Below are 22,368 nucleotides of genomic sequence, written 5' to 3'. Positions count from 1 at the left end.
GATTCCTATAATAAAATTCAATTCTATTTAAGATAGATGAAGTAAGTCATAGGATAATTCTTGTTCTTTGAAAAAGAATCAACGGTTGTGCCTCTTATGATGGGAAAAAAAGCATTGGTCTCTATGAACCAAGTGCAGGTTCTTTCTTTGGTTCGACTTTGTGACCTACGGGTTCGATCGGAATATAAAGGACAGTTAAGGCTCTTGAATACGTTAGAAGATTTTTCCTAGAGGAAACGCCTATGCTTTCTGGGTAAGAAAAGTTTTTTCCTTTTCGGACTAGTCCCTTGCTCGGACATTCGTGGATGACGCCCTAAGTGGGAGACTCTGCACTACGCGTGAGGTTGCTACTTCTGCTGCTAGCACTCGAGAGTCCGATGCGCAGAGAGGACAAGAGTCTCACAGTGTTTCTATTGTCGTGGATCTCACAAGATGGCAGACTGCACAGTTTCGAATACTTCCATACCATAGTCACTAACACTTTGCGACCAATGTATGAACGATGTGGCATTGATCACATGTTCCAAGATTATCTAAGACGAGTTTCTTCAATGCAACTTGTCTCACAAAATACAACTCTTAACATCTAAAGTGTACAAAACAGGTAATTGTCCACGGTACCTTTGAATGTGCTTACACGCTTTCAAGGCAAGGCAAGAGAAACTGTCAAAAGGAAAACAAAAGACAATACCTCAATATTGTTAGAAGAACATGCTTTAAAATATAACCTAAAAGAGAAACCAAAACCTTCTAAATCAAAGAAAGACAAGGAACAAAAAACTCTCAAAAAAGAAGTCTATATAGGACATAAACCCAAAAGGGTACATAAATACGAAAGAGCCAAAAGCTATACAGGATGCAGAAGCATCCACATCAAAGACCACCACACAAACCTCAACACCTATATGTATGACACAAGATACAAAAACCCAAAAGAAAATTCGATCTCGTCACATGGGTAAACATAATGAAAAACTGACAAACCAAAAAAAAAGTCAGAAAATGAAACAAGTTTTAGTACATCACTAAGTGAGGACGAAACAAGTTCTTACTCTTTGCTCAGTGCACCACATAGACCAATCAAGAAACTAAAACCCACCCAACCACCTCAAATGGATAATAATAATCACATGACATATGCGGACAAAAAGCAAGCTCGAGAGAGCATGCTTAGCTCGGTTGAATGTCTTACAAGGTCATCGGTTGTGATTGAGTGTTATAATGCCAATCCTAAAACAACAACCAAGATACAAAGCCTAGAGGAGTACCACTTTCCCTTTCACAAGAGGAAGACATACTCTCTACAGAAGAGTCATTTGAGACAGATTGTACGAACTATAGGCTTGAGAAAGTACATGAGGAATTCGATAATTCCCTTATAAGATTAAAACAGTCTCTCAAAACCTCATTCGTAGGAATGCTCTTCTTTCATAATACAGCTAGCATCACATCGGCACTTGCACCTTGAATGACTCAACCTGAGTTATACAAAGGATATAACGAAGTCCATGAAACAAGACTGTGAGGATTTGCAAAGTTTCCAAATAACCCTTATTAAGAATTGTCAGAGGGCCAAGTGTATCAGTGTACGCATTGGGTACTCTTGAAAAAGCTGAGACCCAAACAAAGGATGAAAGTGAATGGGAATATGAAACAGACAATATCTGAAGCTGAAACAATAACCGAAACACAAATGGTTCCTTTGAAAGATTCTATCATAGTATGGTTGGATTTCCCTACAGGCAATGATGTTCAGCGTAAACGCGCATTGATTAGCCCTCGAGCTAGTCATAACATCATTACAATAACCGAAACACAAATGGTTCCTTTGGAAGATTCGATCATAGTATGGTTGGATTTCCCTACAGGCAATAATGTTCAGCGTAAACGCGCATTGATTAGCCCTCGAGCTAGTCATAACATCATTACAATAGACACTTGGGTGTCATTGGGACAACCTTAACTCATCCCTACAAGCAATAGTCTTGCAAGAGGAGCCAATGGACAAAACATTAAAGTTCCAGGTTCCTTTACATACACTACTCGAACAATCGATGGCGATATGGAATTTACATTTCATGTTACCCTAGATTCCCTTGAGTATGATGTCGTCTTTGGTGGACCTTGGATAAGTGAATCATTGTCTTCACTAGATGAATCCATGCAAACATTCACCTAAAACACTCATGCAAGCAATGTATAATTACTATTACGGGAGCAAGAAACCTTGCACGAGCTAGAACTTCTAACATATCTTACAGAAAAGATTCTTAAGATTTTGGTTGGATTGAAAATTGCAAATAAAATCACCACACCTCAAGCGCAGCTTTATCCAACACAAGAATACAATCTCATGACCCTCGAGCTATGGGATTTGTTAGGTCAACCAACACTTCACGACACATCTTGAAAGAATTACCCTTACACAACACTTGAACATGCCATGTTTGGGGTACTTTGAACATACAATGTATATTGAAACTAACCCCCTTACTTGCAAGTTTTTGTGGTTGAGTATGTGCTGGAAGCAGATTTAATCTTGGGACATAAATGAAATGTTGCTACCCAAGCACCACTGTGCTTTGCTAGCAATACTCATCATGATGGTCAACGATAAAAAGTTGATAATATCATACTGCAAGGAAGAGGATCCAACTTTAATTGATTTCTATGATGCAGAATGCAAACGGATACAAGACTCTTCCACAAAAGTCCCTCTACACAAGGACCTACCATCTGCATCAACAACCAACTTCGATAAAGCATCAACTTCTTCAACTCGATCCTTGCCTATGAAGTTCGATGCCAAAACCTCGCAATCAACAGCTATTCCTAAAGAAGTTCCCAGAGCCCAACAATCTATCTCTAACAGGGAACTCAAAGGAAAGGCCGTGGATCCTTTGACAAACCTCATCAAAGGAGATAACCACATGCTCAAAGGCCTCGTCATCGACAACCTTTCTAGAAGAGACTCTAACTTCATCATCAACAACAATGCCCATGAGTCTCAAACCCACAGCCTCAGCACCAACCAAAATCAAGGAGGATCCCAAACCTTCCACATCAACCCAAAAGAAACTCCACCACAACAACCAAAATCAAGGTATCTTAATAGTATCAAAATGTAGGTGGAGAAGCAGCTACTTATAGCTCGAGGCTACTATAAAGGTGCCAATCAAATTTGGGTGCCTCGACAGTCAAAACCTCTTCCTAAACGCAGCACTACGAGGACAAGGAACAAGAAGAGTACTCAACAACACCATCCACAAAAGCTTATGCGAGTTCCTCAAAGAACTCCACCAATGCAACAAGAGTGGATACCAAAAACACTACTACAGGCACAAGGATACTACTAAAGAAATACCAAAGCTTAGATCCCCAAGCGCATCACAAAGTCCCCTAAGCTTGCACAAAGAAGAAAGCCTCAACACCAAGCACATCGACCACCAAATTACAGTGTTCGTCAAAGATGGGTGCCTGTGCATGTACTTCAACAACAAGGATACTATGATGGTAATTCCATCATATGGTTGCCAAAATCGAACATTGTGAAGAAAACCTCACCACTCACCTCAATCCCAACAAATTCACCTAAAGTTCGATAAGAATGAAATTGAAAATATAAGAATATAATACACTCGGTGGAAAGATAGATAGCAAAACAAAGTGCACTAAACAATGCAATAGATAGACAATGAAGAGAATTTAAAAGTCTGAGATAGGTACAATGTGATGGTGTTGTCCACCAAGCTTAGATGGTGATCTAGACAGACTTCAGATGGATGAAGTATTAAGTGTAGAGGGTGTGGATACTCACAAGCATTGGATACCTTAACTTGTGATAACCATGTCCATATATAGTGCTACAAAGTGGTGTGCTAGATGCGCATACACAAGGCGGACGGTTACACGGAATAGACACGGTCACTGCCCTCAAAATGTGGCTAATCGACCACTGCACCCATACCATCAAGACCTTAAAACGTGGCCAATCAACCATCGCCCCACTAATAATAAACCCATACCATCAAGCCCTAGCTAACCAGCGAGCGTCAGCTAATGCTTGCACCCTTGACCATACCCTAACCATCTGCTAAAGCAGCCAATCAACCACCACCCCACTAATAATAAACCCTTATCATTGGGCCCCAACTAATGCTTGCATCCTTGACCATCTCTTAACCATCAATGACGACACCATCCGCATCTAAGCTAGGATTCCCACCAAAGATATATACACCAATGGCTTCTCCTCATAATGGGGGCCTTTACAAATGTCCACCAAACATAGATGTGAAATACATGCTGTGAGAGACAGGCATTGAGTGTATACTAACACCCCCCCCCTCAATGTCTTCCCAAAGGCAGATTATGTTCTTGTCCTATCCAAGCCGATGAAGATGCCAAGTGAGCTAATCCTTCCAAACAGCCTTGATGAAGATATCGGCACAATTTTGGTCCATAGAACAGTACTCAAGCTCCACTATCTCATCCTCAAATAGCTCTTGTACATAATGATAATGAAAGTAACCATTTCTCTTTTAGCATGCATTGAGCCATCTCCACGACGGTGTTCCACAGGACTTCTTACTTTTGGCGTCAAGCTTCTTTCTAGATGCATCTAGTATATGTTCATAGTATTCACAACCAAACGTTTTGAAATGAGGCACTAAAGGTTTCTTACCAGAGTAGGTCTCTTGCAGTGTAATATCCTTGAGTGCCTTTATGTAGCTCTAATTGAGGATGTAAACTGATGTGCTTACTGCTTCAATCTAGAAAGTGCCTTGTAATCCTTTCCCTTTTAGCATGCATCAAGCTATCTCCACGACGGTCCAATTACGATGTTCTATAACACCATTTTGTTGAGGTGTGTGAGCAGTGGTGAGTTTGTGCTTGATGCCATTCTCCTTGAAATAACTTTCGAATTTCATTGAAAGGAATTCTCCTCCTTGATTTGTACAAAAAATTTTCACCTTCATTCCTGTCTCATTCTCTACAAGCTTATGCCACTCTTTGAACTTGCCAAAAGCTTCAGCATTATTCCAAAGGAAATAAACCCATATCTTCCTATTGTAATCGTCATCGACTAATTGCATAAAGTAAGAAGATGCCCCTAATGGGGTAGTATACATTTAACACAAAGATCAACATGTGCCAGCTCTAGAGAAGTCTTTTCTTTATATCTTATCTCATGTGGAAATGTCTTGTGATATTGCTTGCCCACTATGCAAACCTCACACGATTCCTACAATTCTAAAAATAAAGGTAAATTAACTATCGTTCCCTTTTTTTGCATGTCCTCTAGCACTGCAAATCCGATGCGACCAAATCGCTCATGCCAAATCCTGCTCGTGCTCGTATCTGTAAGGGTGCTCTATAAGAGCACTCAATTCATATACAGAGTATTGCACCTTAGTCCTTAAAGGTACATAGAGCACATAACAGCTTCTTCTCTTCACCTATAGCTACCATAAAAGAGATGGTTTCAAACCCTTCTGTTGGATATTTAGCATTATTCCTAACAATAACGACACTTATGAGTTCCTATAGAGGCTTCTACGAACGACACCAACTCTTTTACTGGTCATGTATTGGGATGCTTCACTATCCAAAATCCATGAATTATCCAACTGGAGCCTGAGCATACCTCTTCAATGGCGACCCAAAGTTCAAGCTCGGTCTAAGCATTGTTAACTAATTCCTTTTTCTTCCATGAAGACTTCAGGGTGTCATTCTTCTCATTAACATGCTTCTTTCTACAGTCTTCGATATTGTGACCCTTCTTGTTATCACAGTTATAGCAGCTCCCTTGAAACTTGTTATTCTTTGAATGATTCTTCTTAATATCAAAAGATGTTACACCTTTTTCCTTTTAAGATTGGTCGATCGAAAATGCAACATCACCACTATCATAGGTCTCCATTGCATCTCCTCAAGCAACATAGCACTAAATTCTCCACTATCATAGGTCTTCACTGCATCTCCTCCTCAAGCAACATAGCACTAAATTCTCCAAATAATAGAGGTGGTACTCTAACATGAGTGTTTAATGTCGTAAACCAAGCCATCGGTACTTTTGTAAAAGAATTTGGATGCACCTCTAGGATAGTTCCTCATTATTACTCTTTTTAATCCCTAGAGCAACCATTTAATTCCACAGATTCTTGATCCGCATGAAAATGCTTTCGCAGTTTCTCCTTCGACAAATTTCTCCTTCATCAAGTAAGCTGATTCTCTAGGTTCTCAATCCTGGTCTTATACGAGTCCCATACTAATTCCTCAGTATGGTCAAGGTCATCTGATACCTTAGTTATGTGTTGAATCAGAGTAAGAACAGAATAACTTACGCTGGTGATGATGGCATAAAGTGCATCAACATTGTGCCTCTTCCATGCCCGAAGAAGCATAGCATCTAGTGGAAGTGTGTTTGTACTATTGTTGGGATTGGTGGTTCTGCATCCTTTCTTAAAATAGTTTCTAGAAGCTCATAAGATTCTAGAACGACATTGATTTTGAATTTCCAGAGAGTGTCGTTTATCCCATAAGGCTTGCCTTCTATGAAGGCTAGTGGACGAATATGTAGGACTAGAAAACAGTAGCACAACAGTAGCACAACAGCCAAAGTGGAAGCCATCACTCCTAGTATTCTATACAATAAAAAGACTAGACTTTATGCACTATTTCTACTAGCAAGCACTTAAGCTCCGATACTATAGAAGATCCTTATCAACCGCTTCATTGGAGATACCTAAAGATCTACAAAATTATTGCCTTTATGATGGAAATTAATAATAGAAGATCCATTTATATCCTTATTGAGAAGATTCTAGGACGGAGGAGTATGGAATCACTCCTTACACTTGCACTCAACAAATTCCAAGGCATTTAACTACCCCCTTCCTAGTTATAATTAAACTACTTAATGCAAATGAGGATCCACCATATTATTTAAGCACCGTTGTCTGATCAAGACTCCACAAACTTTAAAAAAGCTGCATCATTGTGTATTACATATATGGTCTCTAAGTTTTTTAAACCTTATCTTGTCACCAGAACCTCATACTCAATTTCTCATCATGCACGGAGTTGCTTGCAAAGAGACATTCCAAATATCTAAACCCACAATTGTAAAGCTTCTTGGTAAATCTCATTTTACATTACTAAACAACATCCAAAGCACTATGAAGTCCTTCCTCCCTTCTAAGACGACTTTCATCTTCAGAAACACAACGAAGGTTTATCGACAAACTAACCCATTTTCAGTATGGGTATTTACGGAATCCAGTTACACTCTATGAAGTTCTGTACTCTTTTCATAGTGTACCCTTGTGCTTCCTTTTCCTCCTCCTTTCTTCTCGTCCACACAATTGACTTGCCTCAATAAACCTTTATTACGCTTGAAGCCAAAATGTAAAAACCATCTCTCATATATAAAGAGTCCAAATGAGATTATGTGTAGCCCAGTAAATTGTATTGCTTTATCCAAAATCATATCTGCAAAGCTAAAGCATGGTGTACCTGCTTGGCTAGGCCAATTCCATAATTTATATACATAGTTGATTCCTTCTCTCTTCTGTACATAAGATTGGTCCACATGCCACTTCACCTAGTCCACACATGTTTTCCACACCAAGAGTTGTCCTTCCTAAGAGTTTGCTCCCAAATCCTATCAAGTATTGGCCATAACGTACACACTGAAGATTCAAATAATACATTATCTAGTCTGCCTGACTTCTCTTTTCTCTGTAACCATAACATTTATTGACTATACTTATAGCAATGCGATACTAAATTTCAATATGATCCTTGACTTCACTTGCAATTGACTATTGTTAAGTGAGGAGCGTGACAATTGGCACCATTAGTCCCAGTTGCTTTTACACTTCTGTCTCATTTGCTAATTTGATTGACAAAGTCTACGTTCCCCAATGGTGCATCACCTTGCTTCTCAACAAGTCCTCTAGACTCGTGCCGCCATCCAACATTGGCTAAATCCTTAGGAACAGTTTATATTCAATAGGGCAAGTTCTTAGGTTTTCCTTGAAGGATATTCCCTAACCCTGCTACCTCTTCATCTAAGTGAGAGTTATGGGATAACAAGCTTCTTCCTAGAGTCTTTCCCTTTTGGTGGTTAAGGATGGATTGGTGGATTGGTACAAATGTTTACATTGCGCCTCCTTGAGAACATCATGCCCAAGTGTGATGTATCTATTCTTCACCAAAGTCTCAATGCTTTTAGCTAAGTAAACTATATAATAATCCCATGTATCTCTTTAGCAACTTCTGGTTACTTTTTATAATTTGAATTTTATTTTACAACATCACATCAATTGATACACGTTTTGGTAGTTAAGGCACTTGTATTTTACCTAGGTTACCTCTAAGCTCCACATGTGGCTTTCAATGTCATAGTTGCCCACTATTTTACATATTTACAATGATAATTCTTGTTCTTAAGTAGGAACACTTACTTTAAGCGAGGACCTATACAAATGGAGCACCAAATATACTCTCTTTGTAGCTATAGCCTTGGTGATTATTGCATCTAGTCTCTGTTAACTATTCTTGAGTTGTTCTTACATTATGAAGGCCTAATCCTTTGCAACCTTAATGATAACAACCTTTGGTGTATGTTGCCATTGGATTTGCTTCCTGTCATTTCACCTTCAATATATGGAGCTGAATTCATTATCAATGTCCTTGTCATTGTAACACCAATGTTATTCCACATTAATTGTTATATCAAAGTAGCTTTCCAATATTCTTGCTTCATCTTCATCCTCCAACCTTTGAAGTCCTCGCTATGACGTACTTTACAAGTGCTCTTTTGTCTGTAAGACACTTGTTAAGGATACTCAACACTCACATTATGTAAACTCCAAACATTATCCCTTTTTGTCACTAGTAAGACTAGCAAGCCCCAAATTACCTATTGGTTGAAACCTTCCCACTTTGGCTTCTTGTGGCAATTACTCTTGCCACACACGTGCATGCACACACACAATCCCCTTTGACGAAATTTTTTCAATTGCATGAAAATCTTCTACAAACCCCTCATCTCAAAATGTTGCAAAAAAATTCTCTCCATGCCTTGTAGCTTGCAGATCTGCCTAACCACTGTAGGCTTTTGTTGATTTTTAGCTATGCCTCCTTACAATTCGGATTTGAAGTCCACTAGCAGTGCGAAGGGGACAATCGATTCAAACTTCTTTCTCATGAAACATGGTCTGAGATATTTCCCCCTTTTAGGATAATTTCATTAGAGTACTTTCCTAGACAAAGCTCCTACAACCTAGCTCTAGCTCTCCCTCTAGACCTAGAGAGTTACCATCACCTGAGATCAATGTCGTCTACATGTCACGGGCCTCACCTTCATCATGCAATCTACATGAGCAATAATGTATGGAGGTTCATTGCACAAGTTAACAAGCAATGTCCCTCACCTTATTATCACATCATGCGCGTACATACACACATACGTACACACACACACATACGTACATATCTAATCATGACAAAGCTAGATGAGTGGCCCAACCACCCCATGAACAAACCCTTTCATATCACTAAACCACAAACCAGAAAGCAAGAAATTTTTTATTAAAAAAAAATTGCTTCAGAACTAGGCATATGATCCTCTTCATGATATGATAATGAAATAGACTATCAACTACACTTTCAGCAAAATGTCACCCATCTCTTTGCATCAACTGGCCCTGGCCCCTCCAAACCCCACCCACCACTCGCAAATAAATTGAACCTTTCTCAACGTATAAAACTTAGGCTAAAAAGGTAACACTCTAGTCTTGTTTAAGAATGAGATTGGACGTTGTGTAGACTATTACAGCATTGTTTTAATGTCGAAAAAACCGCCATCCTTGATGAAAGCATAGTCACATGGGACGGGGAACGGGGATGGGGATGGGGATTCCTAGGAACGAAATGGGGAACAGGGGACAACATGGGACAACATACAAAATATGCAATTTTAAGTAAGCACTCATTCAAGAAACTTAACAATACTAAAACAAAGTCACTTTACACTTCCAAAGCATCAATATTAAGTCATACTAGCCAAAAAAAAGGGTGTTACACAAAAGGAGATCGAGCACCCAGGACCTAGGTGCCAAAGGCTAAAGCAAAAGACAAGGGCAAAGGCCTAGGCCCTATCCACATAAGTGGCATACAAAAAGAGACTATCACGAGTAGTACAAATGTCAAAAAGCCTCAAGGGGCATGGGAAGTGCTAGCCTCACGATCATGGGTCCCTGCAATGCCTACAGGCTCCATAGAGATGTCCTCCACTTGCTCCTCCAACCCCTCATCATCCTGAGACATCTCCCACTCAGTAAATGCATCAGCCTTTACAGTTGCACTCTTGCAAAGCATTCGCAAGTTTGCACTCACAAAGACTAGATCATTTGCCCGTTCCACCCCAATACGATTCCTCTTTTTCGATGCAATGTGACTGTATGAGCTCCAAAATTGCTCTAGGCAAGAGGAACTCACTGCCTAGCTGAGAATGCGGATGGCTAGATGCTAAAGCTTAGGGCCATCCAAACCAAAATCTTCCCACCACAAAGCAGCCCCAACTTTGAAGCTATCATCCTGTTGCATCCATGTCTCCATAGAGCCGTGAAATCTCCTATACCTGGACAACTGTTCACGGTTCTTCCGCCTAGCATTTGGGTCAAGGACAAGTCGAGTCAAGACAAGTCTTCATAGCTTGCTCACCTCTGCGTCACTTTCTTGCTCTTTACCCTGAAACTCAAGGTCCACCACATAGGTTGATGCATGCAAAGGAGAGGAGTAGGAGTTCCACCTACGCACACATAGGGCACCGATCTCCTCATACCTATCCTCATCTTTCTCCAAATCCCTCAGCTTCTCTATCATGCTGTCCATAGCCTGATATACCTTGCCGATGCATGGCTTCATACCATCCACAAGCCTCATCAAGTGCACAATAGGTTGAACCATAACATCAATGCACTTCACTTTTTCCCAAAAATCAAGGCTCTCTGCTTTTTCCTTGCATAGAGCTCCTGTCTCACTAATGAACAACTGTCTCAATGCACCACTACACTCTTTCAATCGGTGGAGCATCAAGAAGTTGTAGGCGAATTTCGTATCTGAGTATTTGAGGAGCTCACGGCTAGATTTTTTGGAGAGTTCATGGCGTAGGAACTGATGGTGTGTGACAAATGTCACTATTTGGCTGCCCACTTGGATGATAGGCCGGATCCATGGCAAGCCCCCAATATCCTTCAAGAGCTTATTTAAGCAATGTGCCATGCAATATGACACAGTGATGTTGGTGTACATGCTCTCAATGATCGCTCCAGCTGCCCTCTTTGAAGTCTCCCCATCAACAACAAGCCCACACCTAGGACTGGGCCGATGATCTCTATGCCACTAGCCCACTCTAATGCTAGCACATCAGCACTCTTCCCAATCCCAAAATCATCATGTGAGGCGATGAAGTACATCTCACCGTGGGAATATGCGACAAGACCATGGATGGACCTCTTCCGCGTATCACTCCATCCATCGGCTATCACTCCTTCCATTCCTTGCCCATTGTCGCTTCGTGTTTTCTGTTGCTTGCTCCACAAGCCTCTTCTCCTCCTCTAGCAATGTGGTACGCAAGGACTCCGATGATGGGGGCGTATAGTTTGGACCATACTCCCCTATCTTCTTCACCATGACCTTGAAGTAGTTCGATCTATCCACAAAAAATGAATAATTTAATAACCGATCAACTTCAAAAACCGAAGTTTGAGTAACTTGTAAGAGGAACATTGTAAAATGATAGATCCTAAGCTAGACATCTTAATTCTTGATTACTGGCAGCATGGAAAGCAATGTGGTCATGAAAGAAGAAGCGGGCTATGGCCGTATCCACCTCTTGCTTCTTCTTGGGGTCCCAACCACCCTCAAGAGTACCTTGCCAGCGTGAGTGTGTGCATGCGGTCGGCATAGAGGAGGATGGTGTTGGGGCCCATTCTCGTGGGGCGGGTGATGTGCCCGCGGGTGCCGATGAAGTGGGATGCACATGGGGATGTCGATGCAGATGCCGAACCTTGGGATGGTCTCACTAGTGTTGCGGGATCCACGGCCACATGCGACACTCTCCTCCTTGAAAGCAAGGCCTCATGTGCGGCAACACGTTCAAGAAGCCTCCTTCTCGTCTCCGGTGTGACCTTATCACAAAATCGGACCTCATGACCGGGCTCACGCAAGAGGTGAGTTCTCACTTTATCCGCCCCACCCATTCGCCTATATGGACATAGCTTGCACGACCATGGGCGAGAGCCTCCCCCACTTCCACGATGATCGGAGTTGACCTCTTCCCACCAAGACCAACCTTCAGTCCTCCTTCCTCTATTCATATTGGCGCCGCCGAAACGAGGTGCAGGGGATGGTTGCGATGAAGATGCCATGGAGGCAAGTGCCAAAAAGGCTTGAGCAATGGAGGTGAGTGCAGAAGAGAGATGTAGGAGAGGCTAAAGCAAGAGGAGGTGAGTGTAGGAGAGAGATGTAGGAGAGGCTTGAGCCTTGAGCAATGGAGGTGAGTGTAGGAGAGAGATGTAGGTACTAGGAGAGGCTTGCCAATGGAGAGGCTAGAGCAAGAGGTGAGTGTAGGAGAGCAACAAGACTACAAGTGACAACTTGAAATTACAACTTACCCAATGCCACGTGAGCCTTGAGGCTTGAGGAGTGCTTGAGCCTTGCCCAATGCCCACTTGAGTCTTGAGCCTTGAAAGTTGAGGAGTGTTGAGCCAGTGAGCTTCCCACTTGAGCCTTGAAAGTTGAGGAGCCTTGAGGAGTGTTGCAAGAGCTAAAAGGCTAGAGCAAGTGACAAGGCGGACCCAGGTGTGTCTTGAAGACTTGAAGACTTGAAGTTCCTATAGCATGTGCCAATCGAGGCTCTTCTTATAGCCATGGGCCAAGTGGGGAGGGCTGCTCAACGGCTACAAGTCGCCCAACGGTTACAAGGCGCAACGGCTACGAGTAACGGCAGACTGCAGTCAATGTTGCACAACGGTCAGTTGACCATCCCGTCCCTGTCCCGTCCCACATGGCCAGCCGTCCCAACGTCCCCGAATCGCCGTCCCCTTGCTACATCGTGGACTCACACGTCCCCAGCCCGTTGCGGTTCCCGCACGTTATGGAACGGCATTCCCCCGTCCCAGTGGTCCGTCCCCCACATCCCCTGTGACTATGGATGACTTCTCTTCTTCATGCCTTCAAGAACTTGCAGCTAGAAAGACCATCTGTGTCTATAGACCTTGATACAGCCTGAACTCAAAAGCTTCAACAATCAAACCACATCAGCACACACAGCCAACATAATGCTTCATTCCAGCCACTATGCTTGTTGTCCATCATCAAAAACTTGATGGTTCAACTTGCAATGGGGTCAAAGATGTCACCTGAGAGGAAAAGAAGACTAGGCTAGTACAGTGCATTGCTTAGAAAACTCAAGGTGCACCGCACATTCTGGAACATGTGATCCAGCCTCTGCCAACTAGCCGCTTCTAAATCCAAAAGTGACTTTGCTTTCTCCTGTAAAAACGGCTGCTGCATGATGGTTTCTCCATGTATCTGCACACAATGGTTTCTCAGAAGGTCAGCCAGCTTGCAATACATTCCAACCTTAACACTGCATGGCCACTTAATGGCTTCATGTATGCTTCACACACTAGAAATCTTTACAAAAGGACTTCAAAAACAGCACAAGCAGGGCTGGGTGCTGACAGTATAACAACCTCAAGGCGTACTGTTAGGTCACTATTTCTCACCTTCAGAAAGAGTCGAGTCAAAGCTTGAACAAATTCAAAGTCTCGGTTTGAGCGTATCTCCTCCTCAAGGAAGTCCAATGCAATCCCTATCTCTTGCAACTGTTTCCCTCTACTTGCATCTACGGAGTCCGAATCATCAATTACCCTCAGCATCTGAAACTCGACATCTATCTCTGATGGTGACAAACCCTTGAGAAATGATAAAAGCAGCCCAACTGTACACCGGAAAAAACATTTTATGAACATTAAGAATCGAACCTAAAAACAGGAAGGAACGTGGAAAGTTTAAATATCTGCAAGGTTTATTATACATACAATCACCAGATTCGGAACATGAATACAGCAATCTCAGAAAGAGAGACCCATGATCTCTTTCATCTGTCTTAAGAGCAGAAGGCCTTACTGCCTCTTTTCCATCAGAATTTACTGCGCCAGCTGTGCCCCTCAAGTTTACAAAGGTAAGATCACCCGATAGAGAGGGCAACGTAGGCAGAAAAAAAGGTGCTTTCTCTGGTTTCTTAGGTGCTTCAGTTGGCTTGTTTCGCATCTGCCATAAACCTCAAAAACACTTGGATAAGACAAGATTCTTGACCTTAAATCAATGATTACTTTTCAACTCTTAAAATCTGTGTTAAAACATGCAAGAAAGAACTGAGAATATAAATATAGACATCAACTATGAGCAGTATCACAAGTTGTCAAAGGATAAATGTAAATTAGCAGTCTCATGTGTGCGTGCACACACTTGCGTACCTTTGCACACATACACACCCCCCCCACCCCACACAAAACGTTCATATGCACATGCACAAGCATGCACACAAGCACGCATACACATGCACATGCATACGTACCCCGTGCAAACACAGAAATGAGATAAGATTTCATGATTTGAAAAAGATGATTCTTTCAACCCTAGCCAAGCCAGCGGACCACAGAGAGGGAGTGAGAGAGAGAAAGAGAGAGAGAGACCTTAATTATGTCCAAGTTCACAAGGCTTTGCCACTGAGATTTGGGGAGCAGTGATAGCGTCACCAGCTGGGGCATGATCTGAGAAGTATTAATGAACTCCTCGTCCTCATGCACTGACACTGGTGGTTGGATTTTCGTACCTACTGGTTCTACACTCGGTGAACCATCTTCCACATCTACATCCTCTGCCAAAGAGACAGTCGGCAGTGACACCTTAACCACATCTTTCCCACTCCCATAGTTTTCAGAGTCAGGTAAACCAGAGTAAATGAGCCGATTAGCCCTGCATCCACATCAAGATCCAAGGATTCATTACTAGAGTTCTTAAAATTCCAGATACTAGAAAAAAAAAACACAATTCCCGAAGGTACACACCACATGTAAATTCCATTATGGCCAACATGGGTTGTTGCTAGCATATCCATGCTGGGCGATAAAGAAAGAGAGGTCACAGGATCATCTACACGCATTGCATCCAACTGCTTGGCAGAAACCACATCCCAAACCCGAACTGTCCCATCCATAGCAGAAGACAAAATCCACTTTCCATCCCCACTAAAGCATAGGTCTGTTATCCGGTCATTCTGGCCTTGGAACTGGCGGACCAGTTTTGCAGCTATCACATCATATACACGCAATACCATGTCATCGGAAGCAGTTGCCACCAGTCCTGGGGTAAAACAGACCATTGCTGCTAAATTTCTAAACAAAAAAACTCCACCTTTTAAATACGTCCAAGTGCATGCACATATATGTGTGCATTTTGTCCTGTGGCTACACATGGAAGAGGTGCATACCACTCCCACGGTGAAAAATCATTTTGACAAGAGGTGAGCCAACAGACCAACTGGATCTTAGCCGGGACCCCTTGAAATCCCACACCTATAAACCAAAAAATAAACCATATCACCTTCTCAGCGGCAAATACATGTTTTTCTAACTTTGTGCACATATCAAGTGCATAACGTACTTGCGTGCACTATCCATACGTGTGCTGACATGGCAGATGTATGAGCACCATACCTTGACATAGCAATCATAACCCCCACTAACGATCAGTGTATTAGTGGCATCACAAGCAAGGCCAACAATCGCTCCCTCATGCGCTTTCGAATGCGTCAGATTAACATCATGGTAGATTTGTCGGCTTGAACCTGATTGGATGTTGAACCGTTCCACATGCCCTGCTTCAGTCCCAAGCAATGCAAAGTTCCCACAAGAACTTAATGTACAAGCCTGAAAATGCATTGTTTCAAATCATTAGAGCATGCAAGCTCCAACAAGCAAAGAAAGTCGCATAATTATCAAACTAGCCTGTTTCCTTGCTTACCATCACGGGACCACAACTTTCAATTGTGGGCTTTAAAATGTGTTCCCCGATAACAAAGTTCTGTAGACGCCAAGAGTAAGCCACCGTATCATCCATGTGGCAGGTGACAACATTGCACCAATCCCGTTCACGTATTTCAGCTGCATCAAAGCAAACCACTGGATGCAGCTTCAACTCTTCTTCCTGTCAAAAAAAAAGTAAGTAGACTATTTATGCTAGCACAATTTCATTGTCTTCATGGTGTGGGTTACGTATTTGACATTTAGGTGTCAGGGTTTGAATTCCCATTTCCCCCCCCCCCCCCTCCTTCTGGGCACATGGGCCTGCTCACGAACAGTACCTTCAGTTTCAGTTTTTTTGCTCGTTTTGCTACATGTCCTTGGGACAGTTCTCTGCTTTGCTGATCCTGCACAAGCCCAAAAACCATTAATGGTGAAGATCAGCCTGTCCATTTCTTCTCGACCACATCCATCCACAAATAATGTGGAAGGAAATCTGTCACATGAGAGACGCAAGTGCCCAAATCTCAAACACCCCCCCCCCCAACACACACACACCCCTACCCCCACAATACCCTCTCGTTCAATTTTCACTATGGAGGAAAAAACCGACAACCATCCTCTTGCACACCCATGAAGGACTCTCCCATTCACAACAAAAACAAGAAAGAGAACGCATGCCTACATAATTCCTTTTGCAATTCACTAGTCCACATGATATATCTTGGTACCTGAATTGTTGAAAACACTCTAAAGGCCCGATCTTGCCCTGCAGATAGGATATGGCGTCCAGTCCCATAGTATCTTGACATCACACATTTCAATGCACAAAAATGTTTAGTAATCTTGAACCAAAAATCTAGGAAATACAGGCAGATGAATGTCAAACAAGAATCTTATCAATATGTCTACCCTCGTAAGAAACATGAAAGTAATAGATGAAGAGAGTGCCACATGGAAATGGTTCACAGTAATAGCAAGCTCAAGGGGAAGAATAGGCACAATCCAAACAGCCAATGGCCAACCAAGCATGTCTAGGCCAAGTGCCCAAGTGTGGAAACTAATTAGGTGCATTTTGGGGATGTGGACCAGCCGACCAGCCCTACACTTGTCCAACCAGACGACAAGCATTCTGGAACACTAAAAAAACTTGGAGAGGCACGAGACAGACATTCAGTGCCAGTTCTGCAATGCCGATTCCAAAAACAGCAAAGGCAAATAATGAATCAGTATGCGGCAGTCCCCAAATGAGCAGAACTCTAAGTCATGGACAGTCAATAACCTTTTCCACAGTCAATAAGCATTGACATCTCCATGGACCTTCTCTCCGCGCACAGGAGACAGGGAGGGCTGCAGGGGCTGCATCTTCCCGTCCCCTTGCAGGAGGAGCTGCTTGACTCAGATTTTGCCGATGACACAGCAGCGTACTTATCCAGAGATGAGGGGAATCTCCAGAGATTTGTGGAAGCGATTGAGATCTTCTGCTGTGCATCCGGCGCTTAGCTCAACTGGCTCAAGACGTGTGGTTTCTAGAATGGCTCATCGCCCGCCCCGACTTGGAGGCTAGTTGAGGCTTTTCAGTGGATCTCGAGCGGCACTCCCGTTCATTATCTTGGATGCCAGGTTGGTATTGGCATTTCTCCGGGGCAGCAGCCAGCGCCTCTTCTTATGAGCATTCTGAAGAAGAAGTTATATTGGAGTTCAGCCAGGCTTTCCTTAGCTGGCTGGGTTGTGGTAGCGAACCACGTTCTTCTCGCCACTATGGGTACATCACCTCTTGCTGGGCCTTTTCCCAGCCTTGCATTGGTCACACTCATCAACAGTTGAACCACAACCTTCTTTGGGCTGGTAGCGATGGGAGCCTGCACGGGCCAAGGTGGCCTACATAGTGATCATCCAGCCTTGACATAGGGGGACCTAGGCATCATCAACCCCTCTATTCAGACTCTAGAGTCATGCCCTTTGATAGTTCGTGGAAGAACTTTCTCCTAGCCAAAATCTCTGCCCGCACCCCCGTTTTTGGGAGGCCCTTGCCCCAGAGTACGAAATGGCTTTTAATGGAGATGCTGGCGGGGATGGAAGAGTCGATGTCAAGGCCTAGTCTGTCCCTGCCCTATATCCCAGTGGGGCTCCTCTCTTTGGCATTCGGGGGAAGGTTTCTGAAAAGAAGCCAATCTCGGAGAGACCGAGCTAGGGCCATACTCAAAGCTCCCCACGGTACGTGCAGACGGACTCCCAACATATGACCACTAGGTAATGGACCAGGGGGTTCCATATCAAGGGCTTCCAGAGGCGCTTCCTTGATGAAATTGGAGTGGATTGTTGACGGGCCGGCCTGAGGTGGTCCGAGTGGCTTGTTCCCCCCCAACCCCCCCCCTCCCCTGCAGGAGTTAGCGTGTGTTCACCAAACATAACATGCCTTTGCCTGTCAATGGCATTGTTGAGAACTCCACCTTCCTCACCTTCTCTATTAGACCACACGGCAAACTCAATAGAGCAAAGCCCCCTTTGGAGGATTTCAATGGATACACCTTGTAGAGGGTGAGGGTGATTGGTTTCCATGATCATAGTTGGTACATCGATCCTCCACCGGCCAAGGTGGCCAGATAAGGATTCTGGAGGTTATGGCTACGGAAGGGTCGCCCTCTCACACAACTTCAGTGGGATCCGGGAGAGTGGACATGGTACAATCCCTTTGCTAGAGAGGAGGCTCCTGGCACCCCTTTCTTTGCTTACACCGCACCTGTTGGGTTGCACGATTCAGATGCCTATGATCGAGGGCACTCCAGCAACTGCGGGGCATTGGCACTCCCAAAGCCTCCCTCCTCAATTTCTCTCAAATTTCTTAAAGAGGCTATGCAACAGTTTTTGGCCACGAAAGAAAGCTCTCTTTCTATGGTAGTTGGCACATCGCAGCCTTGCGGTAATAACATGATTGGCCATCGGAGGTAGGCCGACGGTTTGTTCGAGGTGTAGCCATCTTCAAGAGTCTCACCGACAATGTCTTTGGAATTACTCGAAAGCTGAACAAGTTTATCAAAGGATTCTCCGCATTTTCACTACAGTTATGCATATCTCGTGGCTCACAGACAAACACACTACCACACTCATAAGAGTGTGTTCACACACAAGTAAGACCTTGACTCAACACACCCTCCCCCCTCCCTCAAGGGATTATCTCATACAGTGTAAAGGATAAATCTAGGCTCATGGTTTCTCATGCCAATTTTCCTAGTCAAGGATAAATCACCTGACTCTTGTTTCACAGGCCACTTATGGAATCCCATGGGTAAGAACAAACAAGGATCAACTCAAACACATAAAACTAAAAAGAAACACAACTCTCAACAAAAAACAACAAATGTCTTGGACTTTAAAAATCCCATTCATCATAACAATAGTTTGCTTTCTCTATGAAAAGCTCTGTCTCCTCAATGATATTGGCATCTGTTTTTTTGTGAAAGCATTTCTTTTCATCGTGGTTGTCTATCACACAATGTTTGCACGCCTTCTTTGAATGAGAGTCTTTCTCTACAGTCCATGAACATGTGAGAAGCCATGAAATGCTTTGAATCTGAGAAGGTCTTAACAAAGGAATGTATCTAATGCCTGTTGGGTGTTGGACTCACACACTCACACACACAAACCTGCACATTAGGGTTAGGTGCAGGGTAGAGAAGCTCACACAAAGAAATGACAGAGAGAGAGAGAGAGAGAGAGAGAGAGAGCCAAAAGTGTGGTATCCACAAAATGCAAGTCAACCCTTGCATGTGTGCCACATCCATATAATATAGAACTACAAAATATTATATGTGTCCTTTCACACTTGATGTCCAAGAGGAAAAACCACATGGGAAAAAGTGCCCTTGGTTAAGCCCTGTTCACACATAACACTACCATAAGTGAGCATATGCCTACAAATCCCCCCTGTAGTGGAAGTGTGAACCTGTACAAGGTAGCAGATCACTCTCTGTATGAGAGTAAGCCCAAAGCTTTGCGGAAAGCTTCAAACTTTTCTCGAGGTAAAGCCTTTGTGAATAGATCTGCAACATTATCCTGTGTAGGGCAATATGATAAAAAGATCTCCCCTGCATGTAGCCTCTCTCTGACATAGTGATAATGAATCTCTATGTGCTTGGTACGTGCATGAAATACTGGATTTCGTGCCACGGCCATAGCACTCTGGCTATCAGTGAGAATGGTGGTGGGTGTCTGCTGACACTCACGAAGATCAGCCAATAGTCTCCTCAACCATACACAATCTACTGTAGCTGTAAAGACTGCCCTGTACTCAGCCTCACAAGTAGATGTAGCAACAGTGGGTTGCTTTTTACTCAACCAAGATATGCATGAGTTGCCAAGAAAAAAACAATTCCCACTGGTGGATTGCCTGGTATCGTAATCACCAGCCCAATCTGAATCACTGTATGCATAAAGCTGCAAGCTGCCCCCCCTGGGATAGAACAAACCAAGATCCAGGGGACCCTTAAGATATCGAAAAATGCCTTTGACTGCTTGCCAATGCTTTGTGCCTGGGCTGTGCATGAATTTGCTCAACAAAGACACCCCAAAAGATATGTCTGGCCTCGTGTTACACAAGTAAATGAGGCATCCCACTGCCTGGCTGTAAATGCCGGCCTCAAAAGGCTCTCCAATATCATGCATAGTAAGCCGTACACCTGGTTCTACCGGAGTAGAAATGGGCTTACATTCATCCATGTGAAACCTTTTTAGCAAACTTTTTATGTACTTAGTTTGCTGCATAACAATGCCATCATCTGTATGCATAAACTGTATGCCGAGATAGTAGTGTAAAGGCCCCAAATCTGACATATCAAATTCAGCTTTCAAATCAGCTTTGAAATCTGAAATTTGTGCTTTGCTTGTACCTGTAATGAGCATGTCATCTACATACAAGATGACTATGAGAATATCGGCATCGGTTTTCTTCACATACAATGTGCTTTCAGCTGGACTATTCTCATAACCTTGGCTGGTTAGATGAGCATGTATCTTATCATACCAAGCTCTTGGAGCTTGCTTTAACCCATACAATGCTTTGTGCAACCTGCATACTTTATGTTCCTCACCAGGAACTACAAAACCAATATGCTGATTTACATATACTTCCTCCTGTAAATCCCCATTTAAGAATGCAGTTTTGATATCCAATTGATGCACTTTCCATCCTTTATGGGCAGCCAATGCAATCACAGATCTTATTGTGGTCATTCTCGAAGAAGGAGCAAAAGTCTCTTCATAATCTATTCCCTTTTTCTGGGAGTAGCCTTTAGCCACAAGTCTTGCTTTGAACCTGTCAATAGTACCATCAGACTTTCTTTTGACTTTGGACACCCACTTTGTTCCAATTACATGCTTGCCTTTAGGCAATTCCACAAGATCCCATGTATTATTCTTCATGATAGAAGAAATTTCAGCTTGCATAGCTTGCAACCAATGCTCATTCTCATGTGCTTCTTCATAAGAAGAAGGTTCTTCTGAATCAAAGAGACCACCATTGCGAATGCAGACTCCCCACGATGTACATTCAAAGCATGGCTGGAACTAGCCCTTGTTCTACCTATGAGTGGAGCTACAAGTTTGCTTTCTTGCAAAGTTTTGACTTGGCTGTGTCTATGGCTGTTTGCTCTTCCCTGACAAGATCTTTCACTTCTTCCATAGAAGGGGGCTGAATGGCTGGCTGGTCCACATGGTTTTGTAGTTCCTGGTGAGGAACATAAAGTATGCAGGTTGCACAAAGCATTGTATGGGTTAAAGCAAGCTCCAAGAGCTTGGTATGATAAGATACATGCTCATCTAACCAGCCAAGGTTATGAGAATAGTCCAGCTGAAAGCACATTGTATGTGAAGAAAACCGATGCCGATATTCTCATAGTCATCTTGTATGTAGATGACATGCTCATTACAGGTACAAGCAAAGCACAAATTTCAGATTTCAAAGCTGATTTGAAAGCTGAATTTGATATGTCAGATTTGGGGCCTTTACACTACTATCTCGGCATACAGTTTATGCATACAGATGATGGCATTGTTATGCAGCAAACTAAGTACATAAAAAGTTTGCTAAAAAGGTTTCACATGGATGAATGTAAGCCCATTTCTACTCCGGTAGAACCAGGTGTACGGCTTACTATGCATGATATTGGAGAGCCTTTTGAGGCCGGCATTTACAGCCAGGCAGTGGGATGCCTCATTTACTTGTGTAACACGAGGCCAGACATATCTTTTGGGGTGTCTTTGT

At 43.0% G+C, this 22,368-nt stretch overlaps 1 protein-coding gene across 5 annotated transcripts in view; it reads right to left on the bottom strand.

Annotated features, from left to right (window-relative positions):
- Positions 1–548: 548 nt before the first annotated feature.
- LOC147623683 (transducin family protein / WD-40 repeat family protein) overlaps positions 549–22,368 on the bottom strand; it is a 137,162-nt gene continuing 115,342 nt past the window's right edge. The window contains exons 8-18 of one of the 5 annotated variants that reach the window (XM_086820271.1): positions 16,838–16,910; positions 16,448–16,513; positions 16,108–16,290; positions 15,801–16,013; positions 15,575–15,659; positions 15,153–15,447; positions 14,778–15,060; positions 14,121–14,352; positions 13,806–14,020; positions 13,437–13,608; positions 549–663 (exon numbers count right to left, since the gene is read on the bottom strand). In XM_086820271.1, coding sequence (XP_086676397.1) covers positions 13,459–13,608; positions 13,806–14,020; positions 14,121–14,352; positions 14,778–15,060; positions 15,153–15,447; positions 15,575–15,659; positions 15,801–16,013; positions 16,108–16,290; positions 16,448–16,513; positions 16,838–16,910 — 1,795 coding nt within the window. In that variant the 3' untranslated portion in view covers positions 549–663; positions 13,437–13,458. Of the gene's footprint in view, positions 664–10,051; positions 11,726–13,233; positions 13,609–13,805; positions 14,021–14,120; positions 14,353–14,777; positions 15,061–15,152; positions 15,448–15,574; positions 15,660–15,800; positions 16,014–16,107; positions 16,291–16,447; positions 16,514–16,837; positions 16,911–22,368 lie in introns of those variants that run through there. The other 4 variants (XM_086820272.1, XM_086820273.1, XM_086820274.1 and 1 more) reach the window with 4 other exon arrangements.

This window comes from Cibotium barometz, chromosome 26, assembly GCF_041138505.1.
Source record: "Cibotium barometz isolate CiBa-2024 chromosome 26, ASM4113850v1, whole genome shotgun sequence".
NCBI lineage: Eukaryota > Viridiplantae > Streptophyta > Polypodiopsida > Cyatheales > Cibotiaceae > Cibotium > Cibotium barometz.
This window is presented reverse-complemented; position numbering and strand designations above follow the sequence as displayed.